Genomic DNA, 24,003 nt, shown 5'->3' on the forward strand with positions numbered 1-24,003 from the left:
TCTCTTCATTGTGGTTATAGTTTCTTTAAACTTTTCAAAAATAGACAGTTGGAATAAGGAAAGTAGGAAGTTGTTAAGAACCTCATAAGTTAGGGTTCTGGCCCAAATCTTCTACTAACAAGCTATTTATTCTGTGACTTTGAAGCTAAAACTTAACCTCTTTAGACCTCAGTGTCCACAGCTGTAATTGAGGTGATCTGTATATAATGGGCCAAGGGCTGGTACTTCTTTCGTATGTCACCACATTCACAAAACATTTTTCTTCTAAGTAAATATGAGATTATTTATTATTGTGATTTTTCTTTTAAATAAGACCAAATTTTAATGGATTGTATTTACTTTTGCATGTGTTAAGTAATATTGAGTAATATTGTTGTTTTATATTTATATGCTTATATATGGATTCTTAAAGGGAAGTTTTAAATTCCTTGGATATAAAATATCAAGATCTGAAAACTTCAGCTGTCATAGACTATTAAGGTAGTATGTAGAGACATTTAAAGCTGTTTACTGTAGGTACTTAAAAATTATTTCACAGATTTTTATATTTTTACATTTTGTATTTTTATAATATATGCATCAGTAGTTTTCCCTCTTTGTTCCTTTTCTTTTTTTTTAAACCCCTGCTCTTAAGGGCTGCACCCTGTTCTTCCACAGTCAGGCTGCAAACATCTGACAAGTTGGCCTATACTTGATTCATGGGATGTTCTATCTTCTTAGAACAGTGGTTGTTATCACACTGTATTTTCAATAATACAAGCTACTCATTAAAGTAAAACAGTAGCTAAATCTATTCACTAATGGCATTTTCTATATTATACACATTTGCTGTTTTTAATTCTAGTTTGAATATTTGTTATTAATCAGAGTACTTCACAGTGCCACTCCACGAGTGTTTCTGTCATGTGGTGCATACATCTGGCATTAAATGCTATTCACACGTGTATTTTTCCGTGGCTCATCTAGGGGTCAGGCCCAGCCTCAGGAGCAATGATATCACTGAATTCAATGAATGTGGATGCAGTATGTGAGAAACTGAAACAAATAGAAGGGCTGGACCAGAGTATGCTGCCTCAGTATTGTGCAACAATCAAAAAGGTGATGTATACACTTACCTGCTGACTCGAAGCCTGGCTGAGGGCATGGGAAATTGGGCTATGTGGACAATGAACACTTTGGTTTTAGCTTCACAGTTAGGGAAACAATAACTCATGTCTCCAGTACGCAGCATAGAATGTTTGAAGGCTTTTTTTTTTTTTTTTAAGATTTTATTTATTTAATCATGAGAGACACAGAGAGAGAGAGAGAGAGAGGCAGAGACACAGGCAGAGGGGAGAAGCAGGCTCCACACAGGGAGCCTGATGTGTGACTCGATCCTGGGACTCCAGGATCATGCCCTGGGCCGAAGACAGGCACCAAACCTCTGAGCCACCCAGGGATCCCTGTTTGAAGGCTTTTTATGCATTATTTTCTTTGATTGTATTATTTATTTGTGACTTAATAATTATTAGAGTAAACCACACTTGCTTCATTTTCCCCAAACCGTCATTTTCATGTCTTAATAGGACTTAGGAGTGTGTCCCATTTGATGAACCTCATAGGTTTGGTTTGTAAAGCTAACACATTTGGGGAAGTTTCTTTCTTTGTAGATCCTGTTCTTGCCATTCTAGTAGCTACCACAAAGTTGGACAGTGATGCCTGGGATTCAGGGAAGGCTTCCCATATTATACAAGGCTGCATCCCTGTTACAGTAAATATTTCCACGAAATATGCTTTTTTATGCTTTTTCTAGCAGAGAACTACAGTAAAGTAGAACATTAATAACAAACCTCTACTGTTTATGTACTTTAAAGAATGGCATCTAAAATGTTTTGTAAAGAATTACGAGCAGGTATAGATAGCATGTTACTAATCTCAACCTACTTTATTTACATCGGTTTCCTTATGGATCTGGTTAGTGCTAATCCCTGTTTGCAGATGCATCAAACACTGCTTTTCCGAGGTGCAAGCCTGAGTCCTCTAGGTAGCCTGGGCATCTCAGGAATGGGTGAGACCTCCAGTTTGAGTCCTTGGCATTTTGTTTCTATTATGATAGCATATTCTTCCCACTCAGCTTTACTGGCGGCCCTGGCTTTCCAGGCGCGTCTTGGCACCTGGTCTCTGAAGTGTTTCCAGCTGCCTTGCATTTCTGCAGCAGGACCTCTGTCACAGGCCTGCTCTGTACACTCGTATCTTCAGAATTAACCTGGAGACTGAACATTCCATCGGTTTTAAACACGAATATTCCATAATTTTACCATAGTTAATAAAGCCAGGTTTTGTAGTTTGTGAAATCAGCAAGCTACCTATTAATAAAGAAAATTCCATCTGTTCTTCTTTGGGGGAAATTAGAATTACAGAGACCCTATAGTGATACAGTCATTTCTGGTAAATTTAATAAATTGGGAAATTAGTGGGTGGACATTCTTTATGGCTGAAGTTATCTAATATAATTGATAAACAAGCTTGTCAGGGCTTACTTCATTTAGAACTTTGTCTGTGACTGATGCACATACAAGGACAGATGTCTTTGTCCCGTCCCGGGAGCTTCCTTCGTGTTCATATTTTACAAGATTAGAGGAGAAGAACTAACGGGTTTTTTTATTTTATTGCTCATGACAGGGTGTAGGTAGTTTTGGAAATAGTTGGGAGGGTTAGCTCTTAGGTTGGTCCCTGAGGAGTGATTTGTTTTACTTGTGCGCCTAGGACTCTTGGAAAAATACGGCTGATGTTCAAAGTCAGCTTGTTTACTATATTATTACATAGGATGGTAGTCTTTTTTAGGTCAATATTTTCTAGTCTGTAATAACATTCTTAGTACTAAATATAAATGTACTTTTTAATCACTAATAATTCAGGTATCTCATATTTTGTCTTTATCCTTGCATTTATTTTTATTCAGGCAAACATAAATGGCCGTGTATTAGCTCAGTGTAACATTGATGAACTGAAGAAAGAGATGAGTATGAATTTTGGGGACTGGCATCTTTTTAGAAGCACAGTAAGATATCTTATATTTATAGAATTATTTACAGTATTGTATACAGCAAGTAGTAATCATTATTGGTCCAAACTGCTCTTTTTCTGCATTTTTAAAAAACATGTAAAAACTGTTTTACACTTACATACAACCCTTGTTTGTTCTGTCATGCAGAATATACACAGCAACATGTGGCAGTCTTTGTCTTTGGGCATTTCACTTGGAAATTTGGGGAAGCGGTGACCTGCAGATTTTCCATGCTTTCACTGACAAAGGCTTTCTCTGTGACCTGCCTCGAGTCAGGCTCCCTAAGTCTCGACCTTGGTGTCTGTTCTTCTCAGGCCTGCATCGCCCAGTTTTAGCAAGGATCATGTTAAGTCATTTTAGAAACAGTCTCTACCCTCACCATCTGATCATCCTTGGTACCTGATCAAACTCCTCATTCCCACCTCCCACCCCCAGATGACATCTGATCACACTGGCCTGCCTTTGGTGGGAATCCTGTCAAGTTGGTTCAGCAAGAACCTCCCCCTTAATCTTGATGTTTCCTCTTAGCAATTTTCTACCCACTGACCCCGACCCCACTGCCTGCTATAAATGCCCGCTTGTCCATTTTGCTTTCTGGATGGAGGCCAGTGCTATCCGGAGGTTGCTTTTCCCCAATTGTAGTAGTTTCTGATTAGAATCTGCTTTCACTGCATTAGCTACTGTCCAGCGGTGGTTCTCTTCAACACACTGCAGTTGAGTTGTTTTGTTCTCCAGTTATATTTTATTTAAACTAAAGTAATAATAACAAATGGACATTTTTAGAGTATAATATATATATGATGGTTTTGCCATTACTTCTTTTAGTATAATTGAAATGAGAGGTAAGCAGGTATATTATTTCAAATTCATTAGAAACTCACAAGAAGTCTGCTTTCTCATTTTCATTATAATAACTTTATAATGTTTTATGTTTAAAAATAATTTCTAAGGCTTCTAAAATGTGATTTGTCGGTGTGGATATTAATGTTATTTTTTCCTTCTGTTTAGGTACTGGAAATGAGAAATGCAGAAAACCAAGTGGTCCCTGAAGACCCACGTTTACTTAATGAAAACAGCAGTGGCCCAGTTCCTCATGGTGAATCTGCTCGTCGCTCTTCACACAACGAATTGCCTCATACCGAGCTTTCCAGTCAAACTCCCTACACACTGAACTTCAGCTTTGAGGAGCTGAATACACTTGGCCTTGATGAAGGTGCTCCACGTCACAGTCATCTAAGTTGGCAGGTATTTATTAAATGTCATTTTTCATATTACTGAAGAGAAATAGGGTGATTTCAATTCACTGAGAATATGTTGGTGCATTTATGTAGTCATTTGGAAAATACTTAATGAGTACTTCAGTGAACAAGACAGAGGGCTCCCTATTCTTGAAGAACTGTATTTTTCTGAAGAGAGCAGTGAGTAAAAGAAAGAAAAGCAATAAGATCATTTTGGAAATTGGTAAGAACTGTCAAAACAATCAACTAGGGTAATGGCACAGAGAGTAAATGAGAACAGGCCTGCTTTAGTTAGGCTGGTTAGCAGAGTTCAGGCTTCACATGTTGTTATCTTGTTAAATTCATCCATTGGTGGCTAGGATAGGATACATCTCTAGTGGAAAATTGCCACATATTATCCCTTTGAGCAGCATAACCTGGTTTTCAGTAGCTGTACCCAGTGTTTATGGAAATTCATTTTTTTATTATCTGATTATGGGTGTTTCTTCTTTGGATGTTCTTAGCAGACAGGGGCAGGGGAGGATCAGGAATTAGGAGGAAAGTGAGAGACACATGAGAGGGAGAAAGGAGAGAATAAGAAAAATAAACTTGGGAAAAACAGAGAGAGCATGATGCAGAAAAGAAGAGACAAGCCCCAGAGGAAATACAGTGAGTAGCTAAAGAGAAACTGTGCTGACAGGGAGCTCTATTAGGAAAAGCAGCACCTGGTAGGTCTGCCATTTTTAAGACAGTTTGGTTTGGCTTGGTAGTAAAAACATTTTTTGTTATCATTATCTTTTTATATTACCAGGTACTTTTTCTTGATGGGAAACCATTTTATAATTGGGTACTGATTGAGATAAAAATTCTTTTATAAGAAGATAAGTTCACGCCTGACCCTTTTGTCCCTGTGCTTCTGCAGCAGTGCTTCCTTTCTTTTCCCTGGGATTCCTTTTAGTGTTTCATAAGAAATCCTCCTTCTGTGCTTTTCCACACTTGGTATTTCCTCCTGTGACCTGGAAACTGCAGGCCTTTCCATGCATGCAACAACTCTCAAACTGCTGCTCAAAATGTCTTGTAATCTCAGAGTATCCCTTGCACTTTTAAAATGATTGAAGACCCCAGAGAGCTTTTATTTATGTAAGTTGTATCTGTCCATATTTACTGCATTAGAAATAAAAACTGAGAAACTTTAGAAATATTTATTTAAAAATAAACCACTTCTATGTTAACATAAATAACATTTTTATGAGAAATGACAATATCTTCCAAAACAAGACAAACTTAAGTGAAAATGGGTTGGCTTTGCACAATCTCTTTAATTTCTGGTTCACTAGAAGGCAGCCAGAGGTCCCCTTCCCCCGCCCCCAACAATCTGCTTCTGATTAAATCTCTTCTGACCTCACACATCGGGGAGCCTCTATGAAGCCCCACCAGACACTCTTTGAGGGAGAGTGAGAAGCACTGTTAACGTCCTGTACCGCTCCTATGAGAATTGTTTGGACCTCCTGGGTACCCGAAGTCCTGTGTACACAGTGCATTTGAGAATAGACAGTGGGGGATCCCTGGGTAGCTCAGCGGTTGAGTCTGCCTTCCATCCAGGGTGTGATCCTAGAGACCCGGGATCGAGTCCCACATCAGGCTCCCTGCGTGGAGCCTGCTCCTCCCTCTACCTGTGTCTCTTCCTCTCTCTCTCTCTCTGGCCCTCATGAATAAATAAATGAAATCTAAAAAAAAAAAAAAAGAGAGAGAATGGACAGTGGCTCCATATAGTGTGAATCCAGTAGCAGGGGACCTTCTCGAGGAGAGGGGTCATTTTCTCCCTGTGGGAGGAAGACTCTTGGCCTTATTTCTGCTTCTTTGCTTCAGCCTTTATCGTATACCTTCCTAGACTTCCTTGGTTCTTTTTCTTCCATTTCCCTCCTCTTTTTCCTAATCTGTATTCTTTATTACTCCCCTATTAGCTTTTCTGAGATCTAAAGCAATTCTAATCCCAAAGCTTCACATCGGAAATCAAACTTTTAAAAATACTTCATTTCTCTGTTTACTAGGACTTGACTGTTGGCCTCATGGCTTCCATTTCTGTTCATTTGGATTCTGTATTTGTCTTTTCTTTTGTACTCTATGCTTTATTCCTTTTAAATTATTACTATTATTTTGGCATTTAGAGTACATTTTCTTACTCAATTGAAATTACGTTGTACAGGTTGAGAAAGCTGCTTTTTTTTTTAATTTCAAGGACATTTAGTGAATAATTATTTTTTTCTATTTAAAAAATTGTTTAAAAATTCCAATTAGTTAACATACAGTGTAATATTAGTTACAGGTGTACAATATAGTGACACAGCACTTCCATACAATAACCAGTGCTCATTAGGGAAAGGTTCTTTTTAACATACATTGAAGACTTGAGTATTTTGTGTTTGAGATATATCTTAACTCTAATCTTTGTCTTTTCTAAGAGAAATTTTATCAGCAAAAGTGACTTTTGCCTTAAATAAAAGCTAAAAGTTTGAATTTATAAAAACAGATGCTAAGATTATTTGTTAATACCTTTAATTATACTTTTAAATATTAATAATAAAATAATTTTATTAAAACTTATATAAAGCTTTCTAATAACAGTAAAATTATCCATAAGGTCTCAGCATTTATTAAACTGTTATGTTTAATTCTTTATGTAGAATTCTTTTAAAAGAATTTGGTATTTTGAGGACTTTAAAAATTCTGAGTGTACATATATATTTCCTAAGCTGATATTTATTATGCCTTTTTTTTTTTGCTTATTTGAATTCTTAAATTTATTTTTTTCTGTCTTCACAGTCACAAACTCGCAGAACCCCAAGTCTTTCGAGTCTCAATTCCCAGGATTCCAGTATTGAAATTTCAAAGCTTACTGATAAGGTGCAGGCCGAGTATAGAGATGCCTATAGAGAATATATTGCTCAGATGTCTCAGTTAGAAGGGGGTACAGGTTCCACAACAATTAGTGGCAGATCTTCTCCACATAGCACATATTATATGGGTCAGAGTTCATCAGGGGGCTCCATTCATTCTAATCTAGAACCAGAAAAAGGGAAGGATAGTGAACCAAAGCAAGATGATGGAAGGAAGTCATTTTTAATGAAGAGGGGAGATGTTATAGATTATTCTTCATCAGGGGTTTCCACTAATGATGCCTCACCCCTGGATCCTATAACTGAAGAAGATGAGAAATCTGATCAGTCAGGCAGTAAGCTTCTCCCAGGCAAGAAGTCTTCAGAAAGGTCAAGTCTCTTCCAGACAGATTTGAAGCTTAAGGGAAGTGGATTGCGCTATCAAAAACTTCCAAGTGATGAGGATGAATCTGGGACAGAAGAATCAGATAATACTCCACTGCTCAAAGATGATAAAGATAAAAAAGTTGAAGGGAAAGTAGAAAGAGTATCAAAGTCTCCAGAACACAGCGCTGAGCCGATTAGAACCTTCATTAAAGCAAAAGAATATTTGTCAGATGCCCTCCTTGACAAAAAGGACTCATCTGATTCAGGAGTGAGATCCAGCGAAAGTTCTCCCAATCACTCTCTTCACAATGAGGGGGCTGATGATTCCCAGCTTGAAAAGGCAAATCTCATTGAGCTTGAAGATGATAGCCACAGTGGAAAAAGGGGAATACCACATAGCTTGAGTGGCCTACAAGATCCAATTATAGCTCGGATGTCCATTTGTTCCGAAGACAAGAAAAGCCCTTCTGAATGTAGCTTGATAGCCAGCAGTCCTGAAGAAAATTGGCCAGCGTGTCAAAAAGCCTACAACCTGAATCGAACACCCAGTACTGTGACCCTGAACAACAACAGTGCGCCAGCTAACAGATCCAATCAGAATTTTGATGACATGGAAGGAATGAGGGAGACTTCCCAAGTCATTCTGAGGCCTGGTTCCAGTTCCAACCCAACTGCTATTCAGAATGAAAACCTAAAAAGCATGACGCATAAGCGAAGCCAACGTTCAAGTTATACAAGGCTTTCCAAGGATTCTTCAGAGCTCCATGCAGTGGCCTCTTCTGATAGTACAGGCTTTGGAGAGGAAAGAGAAAGCATTCTTTAAAAGAAACAAGCAAAAGCAGAATAGTATTACTATACCCCTATGACAAAATTGACCTGAGTTTATAATGAATCCATCCATGTGCGTCATCTTTGTATGTTTCATTCACAAATAATGAATGGAAAGGTCTTTGGTAAAAGAAACACACTATACAACAAAGGAGAGTATAAGAAAGGGTGGTTTATTAATCAGCTTCCACTGTCTTTTTAATTAGGTAAAAACTCACTATTGTTATTGTACCTTTAATTGGCACATGACCCCCATAAAATTTTTTGAGACAAGATCTGAGTATAAAGATAAGTCAGAAATATTTTCTTAGATGGAAAGGGTGTGAAAATAGAAAGGTAGAGACTCTCTCTTTGTACAGCATTCACTTGTCAAATATTCAAAGGAAGACATGGTGTTAGGTGAACTAGAATCAAATTTTGCTCTTAGAGGGTAACAGATAAAAGTTTATAGGTTATGGAGTAGTCCAGAGACTAAATGCTCTATAAATTGAGAACCAATGTTGTATATAATAGACAAATTGTTTAACAAGGGCTTTAAAAATTGATAAGAAGATGAATGAATAGTACTCAAAATGAAGCCCCAGTGATGAGACCTTTATGAGCTGCTAGGAGAATGGTTGTGGGGAGGGGCCAAGAACCTCCTTAGGACCTGGATGTTCTCCTCCAAATCCCAGATCTGGCTACAAGTACCAGCTTGAGAACCAGCTTGAGAACCTGGTCTCTTCTGTGACTCTTTTAAATGGTGTGCCCAAGTTTCTTAGCCTACCAATGAGGAAAAACGTGAATTCTTTCTCTGGAGAATTAGAAAGACATGGGTAATAATAGGATCTAATAAATATTCATAGACCAAAAGAATGAGGAAATATATCAAAGATCAGTGTCACTTGACAAATGACAAGGAAATATTAAATTAGGTAAAATTAAATTATTGCCCTCTATACCAGGATAGAGTATATCTGTCTACTTCAACTATTCCAAAATTAGCATGCTGACCCTAGGGGAGGACCATAAGAAAGGGTATACTTCTTTAAAAAGTTTAAAAATGTAACAAAGCAAGAGTAGGAAAGCAGATAGAACTGATGAGACTTTCCATTTATTGTTAGCAGGGTTAAGAGAATTAGCACATTTAAGTATCATATGGACTAGAAGTGGACCCTGTAATCATGCATTGAATTTTTTTGTTGTTTTAGTATAGGTTATTTATGTAGAATTAATTTTGGCAGTATATCCTCAGTCACAGATAAGATCATAGATGATGAGATCATAGAATGTGCAATTACCCAAATTTAGTGTTACATTTGTGATGGTTTTCACTTAATAGATTTTTATTAATATGATGAATAAATTATTTAGTTGACCAGTCAGTGCACTAAATAGTTGCTGTTTTGGGTTTCATTGCTTTGATGTTTGAGTATAATCTAACATTTCCTTAAAGTGTTTATTTCGCATGACTTTAACAAATGTTTTTAACCAATTTAAAAAAGGCAGGATGTTATTGACATATATTGAACTGTTAACATTTTAGTATTTATAGTGCTTTCATTTGCAATATTGTATAATTAGTAATTACTTCAGAGGCAATATTTTGTTCTCTTTCCGGTGAGTAGATGCAGCCTATTATCATTGTAGTACATTCTTTACACTGTTTGTGAAGTTAATACTAGAGTATTAAGTGTACAAATAGATTTAGAAAACAATAAAAAAATTGCATGTTATTCTGACTCATGAATTTTTATTCACTACAGCAATGATGATTCACATTTTGATTACAAATAAAAGAGTAATTTGTGTGTTTGTTTTGTCGTACGTGTGTACAGTTTGTGAAAAATGTTCAGGTTCATGTAGCAGTCACACAGCTGGCTGTTTGCTGAGCTGCCCCTCTAGTCTTTTGGAGAGAGCATGGCTCCTAGGTCCTTGTGGCTGAATGGTGCTGTCCCGCAGCATTAGCGCCCAACAGCATGACTCTGTACTGTGCATTTCTGTAGCTACAAGAAGTAGGTTGTCCAGATATCGATTTAATTATTGTATGAGCATTATGGAAAAGTTTTCTTTCTCCTACTGCTACAGAAATTGACAAGCCAGATGGCTTATTGAGTCACACCATCATTCCTTTGAATCTGTGTGTCTATGTGTGCGTGTATGTGTATCTATTTATACTATATAGCTCAGTCTGATCCTTACATATACAAAACTCTGCTTTAAGCTGGGTAGAAAATGATAGGAAATAAAATTGGTGCTTTAATCTTACTAGTCTTACTTCAATTCTGTATCACTTAGAGTTTTACCATATTTTATAAGCCATTTTACCTTCACCATAAGCCACAGATAGTTCTGTTCATTGAACAGAACATTAAGCCCAGTCACTCACCTTGGACATGTGGAGGGTACGTATGATTATGGCCCTCCTTCAGGGGATCCTGGAAATGGAAGGAGCTATTGACATCTCTCAATTGATAAACAGTTTTCACAATGCTGAACATGTGAGGTCAGCCCTCAAATTCTGGGAAAATTAAGCATTTGTATCTGAACCAGCATTTCCAAAATTGATGGGAAAATCTGTTTTGTGTTTTATTTTATGTGAGTTTTAGATAGCAGTCAATAATTTTAATTGCCTAGCCAAGTAATTTTAGAAATTTATTTGTTAAAATCCTCAACTTGAGAACTCTTTAGATCATTTGCATGTTGTAGTGCTGCAGTAAAATACATTTGTAATCATTTTTTCCCTTACAAATACTAACCATTATAAAATGCTGTTTGAATGAAATTAAATTCTTTATTCTTCCAGCTAAAATACTAAACTTAAAAAGTTTTTTACAACTACATAATTTTTGGTTGCACCAGGAATTCTCAGCCTATTTAGAAGTATCCCAGGGTTTAAAAATCCTTGAATTCCTGGCTCACTCTTGAGTAAATCAACACAACTACCCTGAGAAAAGGGAACTAGAGGTCACTGTCCCTTCACTTTGTGGATGAGTGACATTGAGGGAAAAGCAGGTAAAAGGGAAGGTGTGATGAAATTAACTTTGGCAAGCACTTGAGACTGAACATCTAGGCTCCCTTATTGCCCACCTGCCTTTCTAGATTTATGCTGACACTTGGCAGAAGGGAAGAAGCAGGTGGGGAAACTTTCTTGCTTGGGGATACGGGTGAGGGCTGGCTAGAACGATTGCGTTTTTAATTTCCTGGCGGTGGTGCCCCCTATCCTTCCTACCCCATAATTTCAAGCATAGACTATAATAAAATTAATTGAAAAATAGAAATTTAACAGTGAGCCCACACTGGATGGTCTTTTAATGGTTCAGCACTTCAGAAAGGTTGAGAATCCTTGGTTGAGAATGATTAAGTAGAAAGAGAAGTTAAAATCTTACATAATTTTAAACCCTTTCATGTCTAGGAAGAAAATGCGGCCCTTGAGATAGATACATCTTCAGAGGATCCATTTTAAACTAAGGTATGTAAAAAATGAGTTTTCACACTCAACTAGGTTTTAAGCCAGCTGTTGGACACAATTCTCGCCACCTAGAGAATTTATATGCTTACTACTTAAAGAAAAACAGAATTAAGTAAGAAACATCCAAAACCATCGTTGGAAATGAACCACTGTCACCTACACGGCCAAAGCTTTGTAAGTAAAATTACTAGTAAAGCACAGCCTTGGTTTACACTATCCTGAGTCTGCTGTGCCAGGTCCCTGTGGTGGCTGAAAGGCTTCACTAACGTGCTCTTACTCAACTCGGAACAGAGAACTGCTTGAATGGGGCTTGGGTGGCGTATGTGGTTAGCTCCATCCTGAATTTCCAGGTACAGTGCGGCATTAAGAAAATAAAGGATTCATAAGCATATAAAAAGGGTCCTGGAGAAGGAAGAGCAATTATGTCCAGGACTCTTTGAAAAGTCCATAAACAGTCAACGATTTATCTCACTGGAGTGAAGACCAAAGTTGGCAGAAACGTGTTACACAATACTGTGTGATAAAGACGGTGTGATTGTTTTCGAGCACACAGTATTCTGATGTGCCTGTGGAGTGTAATCAGCAGTCATTTGTTTACAGAGAACACACGTCAGTCCTGAATTTTCTGAGGCTGAATATGGGTTTTGTAGTGCTATTTACACCAGTGATAGACATCAGGAGCCCTTTCTTAGTTTTCCAAGATTTAATAAAATATGAAATGATAAACTGAATTATTAAAACTTAAATAAATGACATTTTACTTTTAAAAAGAATATAGAATTATATGCTCCATATTCAAATTAACAAGCTGTTTGAAATAATTAGGATCGTCTTGATTACCCACTATCATTTTCTAATTTTAACATATATTTTATACTTATTTACCTTGTTTTCTTTCAAGGCAACAAGGGCTCTAGATCTTAGTACCCTGCCCGTAGACCATTTCTCGTGACAATTCGGTTAGCTTCTCACGGTCGGCTTCCTCACCAAACCTAAGGGGGTAAAGAAGATACTACCTACCACTCAGTAATCCTGCTACACAGTCGCTGCAGAAGAGATTTGTTCACCTCTACCAGTTTTCTTTGTTCCTAATAGCTGTAAAACTTAGTTTTAATGAAGTTTTCCGCTTATGAAATTCTAGATAAAAGCCCAAATGTATGGCAAAAAGCATGTAAATGAACTCAACATAACCTGACATTTCATATCTTCTAGCATCTTCTTGGTCAAGTAGCTAATACAAAGTTAGATTGTTATTTTCAAAATTATAGCTCCTGGCACTTGCACGTCTTTAGTTGATTCTGAGAATTCATACACTATGTATTGTTACAGTTAATGCGCATTAAACTCCTTGTATTTAAAAAAAAAAAACCTCTTTCTTTCTGAGCTCTTTGTGCTTTTCTTCCTCTGCCTTTAACCTCACTTCTTTTTGCTCTTTTTTTTGTCTTAAGTGTTTTTTTTTTTACCTCATATATTCATCCTATTTTACTATAAAGCGTTCCTTAGAGCAGAACAACAGGACAGTACCTCAAGACGGCTTTTAGACTAAATCTGGGATTTCAGATAGCCAGTGGACATCCAGTCAGTCCTTGTCCAGTGAATGAATAAAGGTTACGGTAAACCTGGAGGATCTGCCCACAAATCCTACAATGTGTCTTAAAAATGCAGAGTTGGAAAGCCTTAACATGGTGGCTTTGTGCTATATAGTGCCCTACGGGCCCCCAGGGCTCCCCATCACCTTGTACCTGCCCTGCTTGCTGTTCGGGCCCTGTCCACTGTCCTGTTTGTGGCCGTGGGGGTCTGTCATACACCTGGCTTTGTCAAGAACTCTTGGGGAGGAGGACCCACAGCCCATCCCGAGGAGACCCACCACTTAAAAGAGTGCCAGGGCTGTGGGTTCCACGTGGGTGTGTTTGTAATCCTCATGCCCTTTAAGCCCTTGGGTTAGTACTTTGTGGAGGTGCCCATCTCAGCAGTTAATGTAATTGTGGAGTCAAATCAAAATGCTTCACCATAAATCCATCTTACTTTAGGGAGTTGAAAATAAATAACCTGGCATGAGCATGATTTCTCAGAGCCCCCGGAGGATAAATCATTATAATGAGAACATTTAATACCAGGGCCATCTCAGAGAACCTGGTATGTAGGTTTACTCTATCTATAGCTCAGTCTTTCAGCCTTTCTTTCAGTAGCATTATTATTCTCACTGAGCACCCCTCATTGCTCTCTGCCATTTCTGTCTCTCACGTTGCTCACTCTCAGTTTGAGCAAGACTGAGCATGTTATTTGGGGATTCTATACTGACTATTACAGATGAGTGGGCCAGTGCATGTTGTTTGAGAATTTCTGAATAAGGTAGGCTAACAACCCCCTGATCTCATTGACTTAATACAGTTAAAGTTTATTTCTTGTTCCTGTGACAGTTCACTGTCCTCTAAGTTGACATAAAGACTCAGGGACCCATGCTCCTCCATCTGTGGCTTCACCAGTCTCCAAGGCTTCCGAGTCCTCTGGGCCATCTCCTGCCGTGCGTGGACACAGAGGGAAGCAGAGAGGGTGGAGGACCGCACAGAGTCCAGTGCACATGGTCCAGGACTGGAGGTGGTGTACACCCCTGCCAGGGGCCTCCCTGAGTCATGACGCAGCACCGGGCTGCAGGGGAGGCTGGGATGCTGGGTGAACTGCATGCCCTGCAGGGGAGGCTGGGATGCTGGGTGAACTGCATGCCTTGCAGGGGAGGCTGGGATGTGAGGTGAACCGCATGCCCTGCAGGGGAGGCTGGGATGTGAGGAGAAGCGCTTGCCCTGAAGGAAGAGCAAACGTTTTAGTGAGCATGTAGGAGCCTTTCCTACTTAGATACTTGACGTGAATGATCTGTGGCAGATGAAACGTTGCGGCTCATTTTGTTTTCAACTTTAATAGTTCCTTCTTTTTGTGGACATTTCTATTAAATTTTCCTTTGTATGCAGTTTTTCCTTCTGGTAGGGAAGTCCGTTAAAATCATAACACCTAACCTAGAAGAAGGCTTTTAGGGCAGGTTGGTTTTCAATAAGCCAGTTCCTTCTGGACACTGGAGAAACCTAACAGATTTCTGACAGGGACCGATTGCAGGGAGATCTAAGCAGTGTGACGAATGGGAAAAGAATGAAGTTTCACAACTCCTCTAGAGTGCTCTTCTCTCCAAAGACTCTCAGTCCAGAATCCATTCTCTGCAATCTCTTGCTCCTAGAACAGGGCCCACAGTGACTCTCTGAGTTGCTTTTCCCATGGTGAGAGATGGGTCCGTGTGCTGCTGAGGGGGGAATGCTGCTTCCCAGAGAAGCTAAGCCCCCTGCTAGCGACCATCCCTGTCCCAGAAATAGTGCTCCCACCCTCAGAAGTCAGTGGGAAATTAGACTTCAGGTCCACAGTTTTGTTTTCAAATGAACTCTTCAGCAATCTGCTCCATTGACCGCTTGAAAGTTTTTTCCTACCAGTATTTTGTGGGTTCAAAGATGCATGTTTTGTCACATCTTGACTTTTCCGAAATGTCTTGACGACCAACATCATTAATGGCAGCATTTTCCCTTAATGTTTCCGAAAGTAAGGATATACCCTACAGTTGATGGAGGCCTGTTAGAGTTGATAAAGCACGATATGACTTCACTATACGGCATGGTCACGCTGGATTGCACCTTTAGCCAGAGCAAATGAGCTAGTGATGATGTGTATCTAACTGACCTCCAAAAATCAACATCTTGTGCTGAATATTTGTGTCCTCCATTATTACTCATCCTGTATTCATTTTGGATATTTAAAATATTGTTAGGCATTTATTGTAATAAAAATAGCTTACGTTTATTGAACACACATGCACCTGACAATATTCTAAGAACTCTACATGTATTAACCAATTTAATCTTCACAATAACTTCATGAAGTAATTACTATTATTCTCAATTTGCAAAGGAGAAACTGAGTGACAGAGAGGTTAAGTGATTTCCCAAGGTCACACAGTTACTAAGTGCTGAAGCCATGAATCAAGCCCAGGCAGTGTGTCTCCAGAATGTCCCCTCTTCGTGCTACGTTTATCTTTATTGTTCTTTAGCTCATTAGGGCTGAGTCAATTCTTACATATTCTGAGATAGATTTTAATTTTAGCTTTATTTGCTGTATCATCATTGTCTCTTTGTTTTAAAATAGAGTTCGGGGTCTCTCAAAAAGCTGTTTTGTTTTAGAAGGATAAAGACCTAGAAAAAATCTATAGCCATGTAAATAACGTTTATAGAGAAAAAATTGTTTAACATCAAACATCTTTGTTCCAATTATTTTGGAACAATGTTGGATTTTTGGTTAAAAATTTATTGACTTCTTTAAAAGTATTATTATTATTATTATTATTATTATTATTATTATTCATGGATTAGACCATTACATTAAAGTTTGCGCATTATGTTGAAAATATTGATTTTATTTGCAGACTTGTTATATGGCTTTCATACACTTGTTCTTCTTTATGTCTATTATCAACATACTATGTTAGATTATAATCCTAAATACCACTATATATGTTTTTAATTTAAATCCTATTATTTACCAGAATTAATGCTTAATAAATGTTAATAGATAAGTAATATATGTCTATTTAAAAATCATTACTGCAGTAGAGTTTTTTTTTTTTTAAGTGACTCTGGTCACTGCCTCCTAAGAAGATAAGAAAGGAAAATAGGCAAAGCTGGACTCTGTATTTCAGAACAACTAGTCACAATGGCAGGAAGCTAATAGATACATCAATAATAGTGAGTAGGCAGTGCATTGAGATGGTGGTCAGGGGACAGCCCAGCTTTATATAATTGTCTGCCTAATAATGTGAGTGCTTACTTGAGCCAGATACTGTTGTAAGCAGTTCACATGGGCTAACATTACATTCTAACCCACCGATAAAGTAGATCCTGTTATCATCTCTACCTTATGGATGCAGAGACTGCAATGCAGGAAGTTGTAACTTTTGCATAAATTTACATGCATTATATATTTATAACTGTTCCCTAAAACGCTGGCGTTAATAGTATTATCTTTGTTTTTGAGAAACCTGAAGATTCTAGGGTTGGAGGCCCATCCCATCCCCGAACCCCCACCCCCAGGATCATCCAGCAAGTAAACAGAACAAAAGCACCAACCTGGGTTTTCTGCCTCCAGATTTCCTGATTTTCCCATGAAACACCACATTGCCTACCTCTCTTCCCCCAGTACCCCTCCCCGGGCGCTGCACGGGTCTGCAATGCTTCCGTTTTCCATATTCCCTTGTCAGAGAAAATGTTAGTGGAGAGCAGTAAACCCATCCGAGTCCTCACACTCAGCTGAATGATTCTCAGGTTTCCCATAGGAGCTCTCACATGCTGCCTCGGTGCTGTTCCCCGGAACTCAGCAGCTTTGATGCCTGGCAGTGAAGGAGTCCATCAGGTCATCCCACACCTGCAAATCCTCGAGTATCTCAGAATGAGTCCCCTGTCTGGCTACGTTGTCCTCATTGACAGGATCTCCTGAACTGAACTCTATTCATTTGGTATAAATGACCAAGTTGAAATGTCGAAACTGGTTGTGTGTGTGTGCGCGCTTGCATGTGTATGCAATGTATGTGTATTAAAATTTCACCTTGGGTACCTGGGTGGCTCCGTAGGTTAAACGTCTGCCTTTGGCTCAGGTCATGATCCCAGGGTCCTGGGATCGAGTCCTGTGCTGGGCTCCCTGCTCAGTTGGGAGTCTCTTTCTCCCTTTCCCTCTACACCTCCCTTCTTGCTTGTGTGCTTGCTTGCTTGCTTGCTTGAAATAAATAAATAAATAAATAAATAAATAAATAAATAAATAAATAAATAAAATCTTTTTTGAAAAAATAAAATTTCACCTTGCCAGATAGCTGCTTTGATTGAGCCCGTCACTGAATTAGGGGTTGGCTGGCCAATCCATCACTGGTGAAGGAACCCAGAACTGAGTGGCAGGGCTTGAGTGATAGGCCTGGCAGAGAACAGGGAAGGCCAGGTCGCAGCGTGTGGGCTCCAGCCAGACTCAGCCTTAGCGTTAGGTCAAGAATTAGCGGCTCACCCTGGACCCGCTCACCCATCAGGAGCCCTCTTGCAGGTGGTCCCTTATCACTGGAAACAAGGTGATCTTCCCTCCGGGACCTGGAGGCACTATTCAAACTTCAAAGCAGCCACTGAATCTTCCAGAAGTATCCCCTTGTGCCTCCCTGGAGGATGGGGGATGGGGCTGAAAGTTTCACGCTTCTAATCATGGCTGGGTCTTTGTGGAGATGGGCTGCATCCTGAAGCCATCCAGGAACCCACCGAGAGTCATCTAAGGCAAGTTGTGCCTCCACCCCAGGAAATTCCAGGGGATTCAGGAGCTCTGTCAGGAACCTGGGTCAAAGATCAAATATATACATATATTTTATTATATATATATATTTTTTCTTATTGTGCCACAATAATAAAGCAAATATCAATGTAACCACAGCAAGGTTAATAGAAACTGCCAATATCTTAGATGCCTTGTGTGTGTCTCTTCTGGAAGTACCCCAAAAGTACCATTCCCTTGCTTGAACTATCCTCTCCTTGCTTAGCTTTATGATGTTACCACTTGTGTCTCTCTCCTAGAACAATTTTGTCCGCTTTTGATCTCATACAAATAATATCACTCATAGTATTTATGTATGTGATTTGCTTATGTGTGACTATTTTGATCTCATATAAATAAAATCATACTTTGTATTTACCCTTGACGTGCCCTTTTCATTGAACACTGAGATTTAGCCGTACTGCTGTACATAGTTATGAGTCGTTAATCGTCATTAAAGAATAGTATTCTATGACATAAATATTTATAACTTCCCTATTTACCTTATTGGATATTGGGTTGTTTCCAATTTTTATCACAGTGTTTGTACAAATGTGTTTCACATGTCTCCTGGTATACAGGTGCAAGAGTTTGGGCTTTTTATGTACAAACTTCTGGGTTTGAGTTATTTCTAGAAGAAACATGCATTTTTGTAATCAGGAGAATAGTGCAAACAGAAGAGACTCTCCTAGGTTTATTAGATCTCTGAACCTCCCTTGGGTACATCTGTGTCTAGAGTGCTGTGACCATCATAACAAAGGTATTTGGAGCTGAGAGCAAGTGTCAACAGTGAGTGACAGCACAAGAAATTGCTGTTTGGAAACAGACCAAAATTGGGACCTTTCATTTTGGAATGATGTAAGGAAAAAAATAACTGTGACCCAAGGCATTGGCCTTGCGATGGGTATGGCCAGGAAATCGTGTATGTGTGCAGAAATCCCCAGAACTCCAGACCTCCCCTTCCTCCAGCACCGGCGGGACACCACCTGGATGTGGGCAGTCATCTCCTGTCCTGGTCTAACACTGACCTCAAAACTGTTCCCCCAAACCAACTCTCCCTTCTGTGTTTTCCTCCTGGTCATTGGTGCCATAATGATGTCCTTAGTCAGGTTCAGAAAGTGAGTTATCTTTGTCTCCTGTCTCTCCCAGCCTCTCGTCCCATCTATAACCAAGCTCTTAGCTGTCCTCTGTAATGTTTCTCCAGAATTGTCCCTTTAGGGTGTCTTCACCTTGAAACTAGCCCCCACCATCACTTGCCTTCCACTTCTTCCCTTCTTCATTGACTGCACACAAATATTGACAGAGCCCCCAAATCACGGCGTTCATCATTTCCTGCTGAACAGTGGTGATGCCTCTCTGGCCACGCCAGGTATCCAATTATAGTGACCTTCCAGGGATGCTCAAGACTCTTCAAATAAGTTATGGCCCCAATTTACTCCTGTGCAAATTGATTTCTAAGGTAAAGTTGCCCTCTTACCTAGATTTTCCTGAGTATTACAAAGATCTTCAGAAAACTAAATTCACAGAGGATCCTTATTTTGTGGATTTATCCTCACTTCATCCATGCTCAGGTGTGGGCTCTTCTCTTCCTCATGTGCTCGGTGCTGTATGTTCTTGGCACGATATCCTATTGAAATGCAGTTGTCTGGGATTTCCCTTAAAGCTTGCTTAGAAACTTTTCACAAGCCCAGGGAGTGTTATTTGTGCCTTTATGCATGCAGCCACCACACATGCAAGGTATGGGGACGAGAGTCAAACTGGAACTTGGTGTGTAGCGAGTAAACAGAATTTTTTGCTGAAGGAGTTGCAGTAAATTGAAAAGTAATTGGATCTCAAACATTTTAGATGAATTTAATGAATGATAGGTGATTAAGAATGCTATCATATTACTTAAGGAAATAGAAGAGTCCTGAGCTTAGCAACATACAGAAGCATAAAGTTCTCCAAAGAGACCTGAAAAGATTTGAGTCTAACACCCTTCATTTGTAAATTAAAAAATCGGACTCAGAGTGTTTCCCAGCATGTCACAACTTGTTTCAACTTGCAACAGCATTAATCTCAACATTGTTTAAACTGATCTTGTTCTAGCAGCCTTAACAGAGGACTGCATTTCGTCGCACTGGCCTAAAAAGAAATGACCATTAGCTGGAGTGAAGAGCATCAATGACCACGTGAAGTCAGTTTCTCATGTAAACTGTAAATACATAAAAGGAGATTTGATTGGACACAAATGATATCAAAAGCGAGAGTGTGACCCTGAAAATTAAACAAGGTACAGATGATATCGATGATCATCCAAGTAAACAGTTGGCGACACTGTCATGAAAGAAGTAAGACCTGTGATTCTAGCAACGAGACAGGTCCTGGGAGAAGAGTTGGCTTTTGAGAGCCACTCGTGTTCTGAAGGACAACTTGAACCCAAGGTAAGACTTCCTCCCCCCCCCCCCCCCCAAAAAATCTGTACCATTCATTTGAATGACAAGAGGAAAAACCAAAGGCTTAGCATTTGTTCTGGTATTTCAAAGGAAACTGGACAAAAATAGCATGGATTTGAGGAAAACAGTAATTGGTGATGAGAGGTGGTGCTTTCTCTGTGACCCAGAAACAAAATGTCAAAGTTTGCTCTGGAAAATTACAACATTCCCAGTATCCCCCAAAGCACACATGTCAAAATCACAAATAAAGAGCACATTGCATTGTCTCTCTGCCATCTGTGGGATGGTTCAAACTGGAGGTCAAAAGCCCATCGATCCCGTCATGCACACATGCTGAAGAGCCACAGGATGCCTTGCAAAGTGAAGGGTTGAGTGGGGTCTTTTGGCTTCTCCACACCAGGACCCAGCTGAACAATTTCTAATCAAAATCTGTCACCAAATTTGTCACGGACTTTAGCCTTTACCTCGGACGTTTGGGGAAGACTGGTTATGTGAGGACAGTTTGGATTCGTGGTCCGATGGGCTTAGAAAATCCAGTCAAATGGGTTTCTTTGTTATTAAAGAATTTATTAAAACTTTCAATGTATGTTTCAAAACTCCAAGGAGATAGAATGGTGTGCGATCTCTTCCAATCAAATCCTACCCCAAACTCTGTTTCCCTTGAGCCTGGTGTAGGACAGTATTCCATAGAACATCCTGTAATGAGCCTTGCTTAATTGAGGCATTTCCTCCAAATGACTTCCAGAAATTTCAATATAGAAAATATGTCACTAAGCATGTTCAAAAAATCATGCTGTTCCTGTGTAAATGATTTCCACCCAAGGCTCTAGAGTATAAAGACATTTGTGTGGGTAAGTCTAAGAACTCCACTTTCTGTTAAGTAGTGACTTCGGTACCAGTTAAGAATGGGGGAGAAGGATCACATGCAGCTCTTTCCTCTCCATCCAGACATGTCGACCCACAAGGACAAGGAGTCTGGAAAGCAGAGACACACACTGTAACCCATGTTTGCCAGGGGGCCCCTGCAGAGAAGAGAGTTGGCGAGGCCCGCATGGCCCAGGAAGCCCAGGGTCACCCCCTAGAGGCAGAGGTGAAATGTGGAACCCCCTAGAGGGTTCCACCTCCTAGAGGAACTGAAGGCTGGCTGACGTTCCCATCGCCCTCTAAAGCCCTCTCCTCCTCCTGTCAGTCTCCAGAACGTTTCCCCAGGAAACGTTCAAGCCAAGTGATTTCCAGTTCTTTGCCACCAATAAAATGGAAGCTGGATGTGACCGAGTTGTCATGGTATAGAACACTAAAAATAAACTTTGAGACTGAATTGCTGTGCAATTTTTAGCATGTGACTTGGACGAGGTTGAAAGAATCAATGACATTGCTCTATCAAAACTGCTTCCAACTCCATCTACTTCTTTATGTGAGTGAGATTTCTTGGCACTTAAATCTATACAAATACAAACAGGGATTAAAATTCATGTTGAACTGTGGCTCATTCTATACAATAGTAATATTCATCCGTGGATACTTAAAATAACTGAAAAACAGTTTTTACTCATGTTATTTTCTGTAAAATATTATCTTAATGTGTATAAAAATTTTTAAGCATTGAGGAATGTTTTGTGATAACTGGAAACAAAAACACATAATTTCGATATGTACGTGCACGCATATATTCTTTTTGCAGAAAGGCACAATAGGATGAGAAATGATTTTCAAATGCAAACACAGAATGAAACTTTGTGAGAGACTCGGACTAGTAACACCAGGTCAAGGAAAAAAAGGAACAACGTGAAATTTCTGACTCCAAAAGGAGAAATGGTTCTTGTATTTTATTTTTTAAATATTTTATTTATTTATTTGAGAGAGAGAGAAAGAGAGAGAGCATGAATTGGGGGAGGGGGAGAAGGAGAAGCAGACTCCCTGCTGAACAGGGAGCTCAACGCGGGGCTCGATCCCAGGACCCTGAGATCATGGCCTGATCCCAGGGCAGACACTTACCCGACTAAGCTACCCAGGTGCCCGAGGTTCTTGTATTTTATTATTTTATTATTTTTAAAGATTTTATTAATTTAGTCATAGAAGATACAGAGAGAGAGAGAGAGAGAGAGAGAGACAGGCAGAGGGAGAAGCAGGCTCCACGCAGGGAGCCTGATGTGGGACTCGATCCCGGGTCTACAGGGTCACACCCTGGGCCAAAGGCAACACTAAACCACTGAGCCACGAGGGCTGTCCAGGTTCTTGTATTTTAAACATGGGTGATCATAGCTATCAAATTGTGTGGATATTCTAGTGGATGTACTTAAGAGAATGATGTAATGATTTTGTTTGAAATTTTATTTTGCAGCCATTTAAAGGTATAACAAAAATTGTAGAAAGCAACTTAAAAAGGTGTGGGCAGATACATGGTTTTTCAAAGTCCTTTCAGGAGATTACATGAACAAGATATTTTAAGATTATCCTTTTTTTTAAAAAAAAAAGATTTATTTACTTATTTGAGAGAGAGAGTATGCATGCGCAAGCGTAGGGAGGGCGAAGGGAGAAGGAGAGAGAAACTTTGGCAGACTTTTCACAGAGCTCAGAGCCCAACACAAGGCCTGATCTCACGACCCCAGTATCATGACCTGAGCTGAAACCAAGAGTTAGACCCTTACCCGACTGAGCTACCAGGGGCCCCAAGCTTACCCTTCTTAAACAGCATAATGTCTTATTTTTTCAGCTCATGTGCAGGTTACCAATTGCTGTGTAGGAAATCACCCCAAACTGGATGGCATAAACAACGACTCTATGCTATGCTATGTTATATATATATTGCTATATATATGTATATATATATATAATTTTTCTTACAGTTCTGGGGTTGACTGGGCTTCGCCAGGTGTTCTCACTCAGGGTCTTGCGTGCAGTTGTGGTCAGATGGTGGGAGTGTCTGGAGGCCTCTCAAAGGTTTTCTCACTCCATGTGTCTAGTGGGTGACAGGTGTAGTGTCAGCCGAGATGGCAGCTGTTGCTGGCAACACCTACACGTGGTCTCTCTCTGCATCTTGGGCTTCCTCACAAAATGACAGCTACATACCAAGGGTGAATGTCCTGAGTCTGAGGGAGAGAAAAAGAGAGAGAGGGTGAGAGAAAACCAGGGCAAGTTGTATGAGCTTTTATGAGCTAGCCTTGGAATTCACAGAGCATCCCTTCCATTGCATTCACAACGGCCAGCCCAGGTTCCAAGGCAGGAGACAGACTCCACCCCATGCTGTTGGAGTGGCAAGGTTCTAGAAGAGCATGTGGGATCAGAAATATTTTTGCAGCCTTTCTGGAAAATACAAAAAACTACCACAGATTGCTGTGCAGGTCAGGAAGGCGAATACTCTGCTGTGATACCATCAAGGCAGAAGACAGGTGGA

The 24,003-nt window shown here is 39.6% G+C and overlaps 1 protein-coding gene and 1 long non-coding RNA gene across 51 annotated transcripts in view; one reads left to right on the forward strand and one right to left on the reverse strand.

Annotated features, from left to right (window-relative positions):
* Positions 1 to 22,216, forward strand: part of KIDINS220 (kinase D interacting substrate 220) — a 107,814-nt gene extending 85,598 nt beyond the window's left edge. For 32 of the 50 annotated variants that reach the window (XM_026009152.2, XM_026009154.2, XM_026009153.2 and 29 more), the window contains 4 exons: positions 967 to 1,098; positions 2,942 to 3,040; positions 4,055 to 4,291; positions 7,087 to 10,069. In XM_026009152.2, coding sequence (XP_025864937.1) covers positions 967 to 1,098; positions 2,942 to 3,040; positions 4,055 to 4,291; positions 7,087 to 8,349 — 1,731 coding nt within the window. In that variant the 3' untranslated portion in view covers positions 8,350 to 10,069. Of the gene's footprint in view, positions 1 to 966; positions 1,099 to 2,941; positions 3,041 to 4,054; positions 4,292 to 7,086; positions 10,070 to 11,748; positions 11,806 to 12,706; positions 13,174 to 17,156; positions 17,255 to 20,262 lie in introns of those variants that run through there. The other 18 variants (XM_026009160.2, XM_026009158.2, XM_026009159.2 and 15 more) reach the window with 6 other exon arrangements.
* LOC140600036 (uncharacterized) lies at positions 20,001 to 23,670 on the reverse strand. Its single transcript, XR_012003248.1, has 2 exons — positions 23,454 to 23,670; positions 20,001 to 21,584 (listed from the first exon to the last, which is right to left on the reverse strand). It is a non-coding gene; the product is annotated as an uncharacterized lncRNA (long non-coding RNA).
* Between the last annotated feature and the right edge of the window lie 333 nt (positions 23,671 to 24,003).

The sequence above is a fragment of the Vulpes vulpes genome, chromosome 8, assembly GCF_048418805.1.
Source record: "Vulpes vulpes isolate BD-2025 chromosome 8, VulVul3, whole genome shotgun sequence".
Taxonomy (NCBI): Eukaryota; Metazoa; Chordata; class Mammalia; order Carnivora; family Canidae; genus Vulpes; species Vulpes vulpes.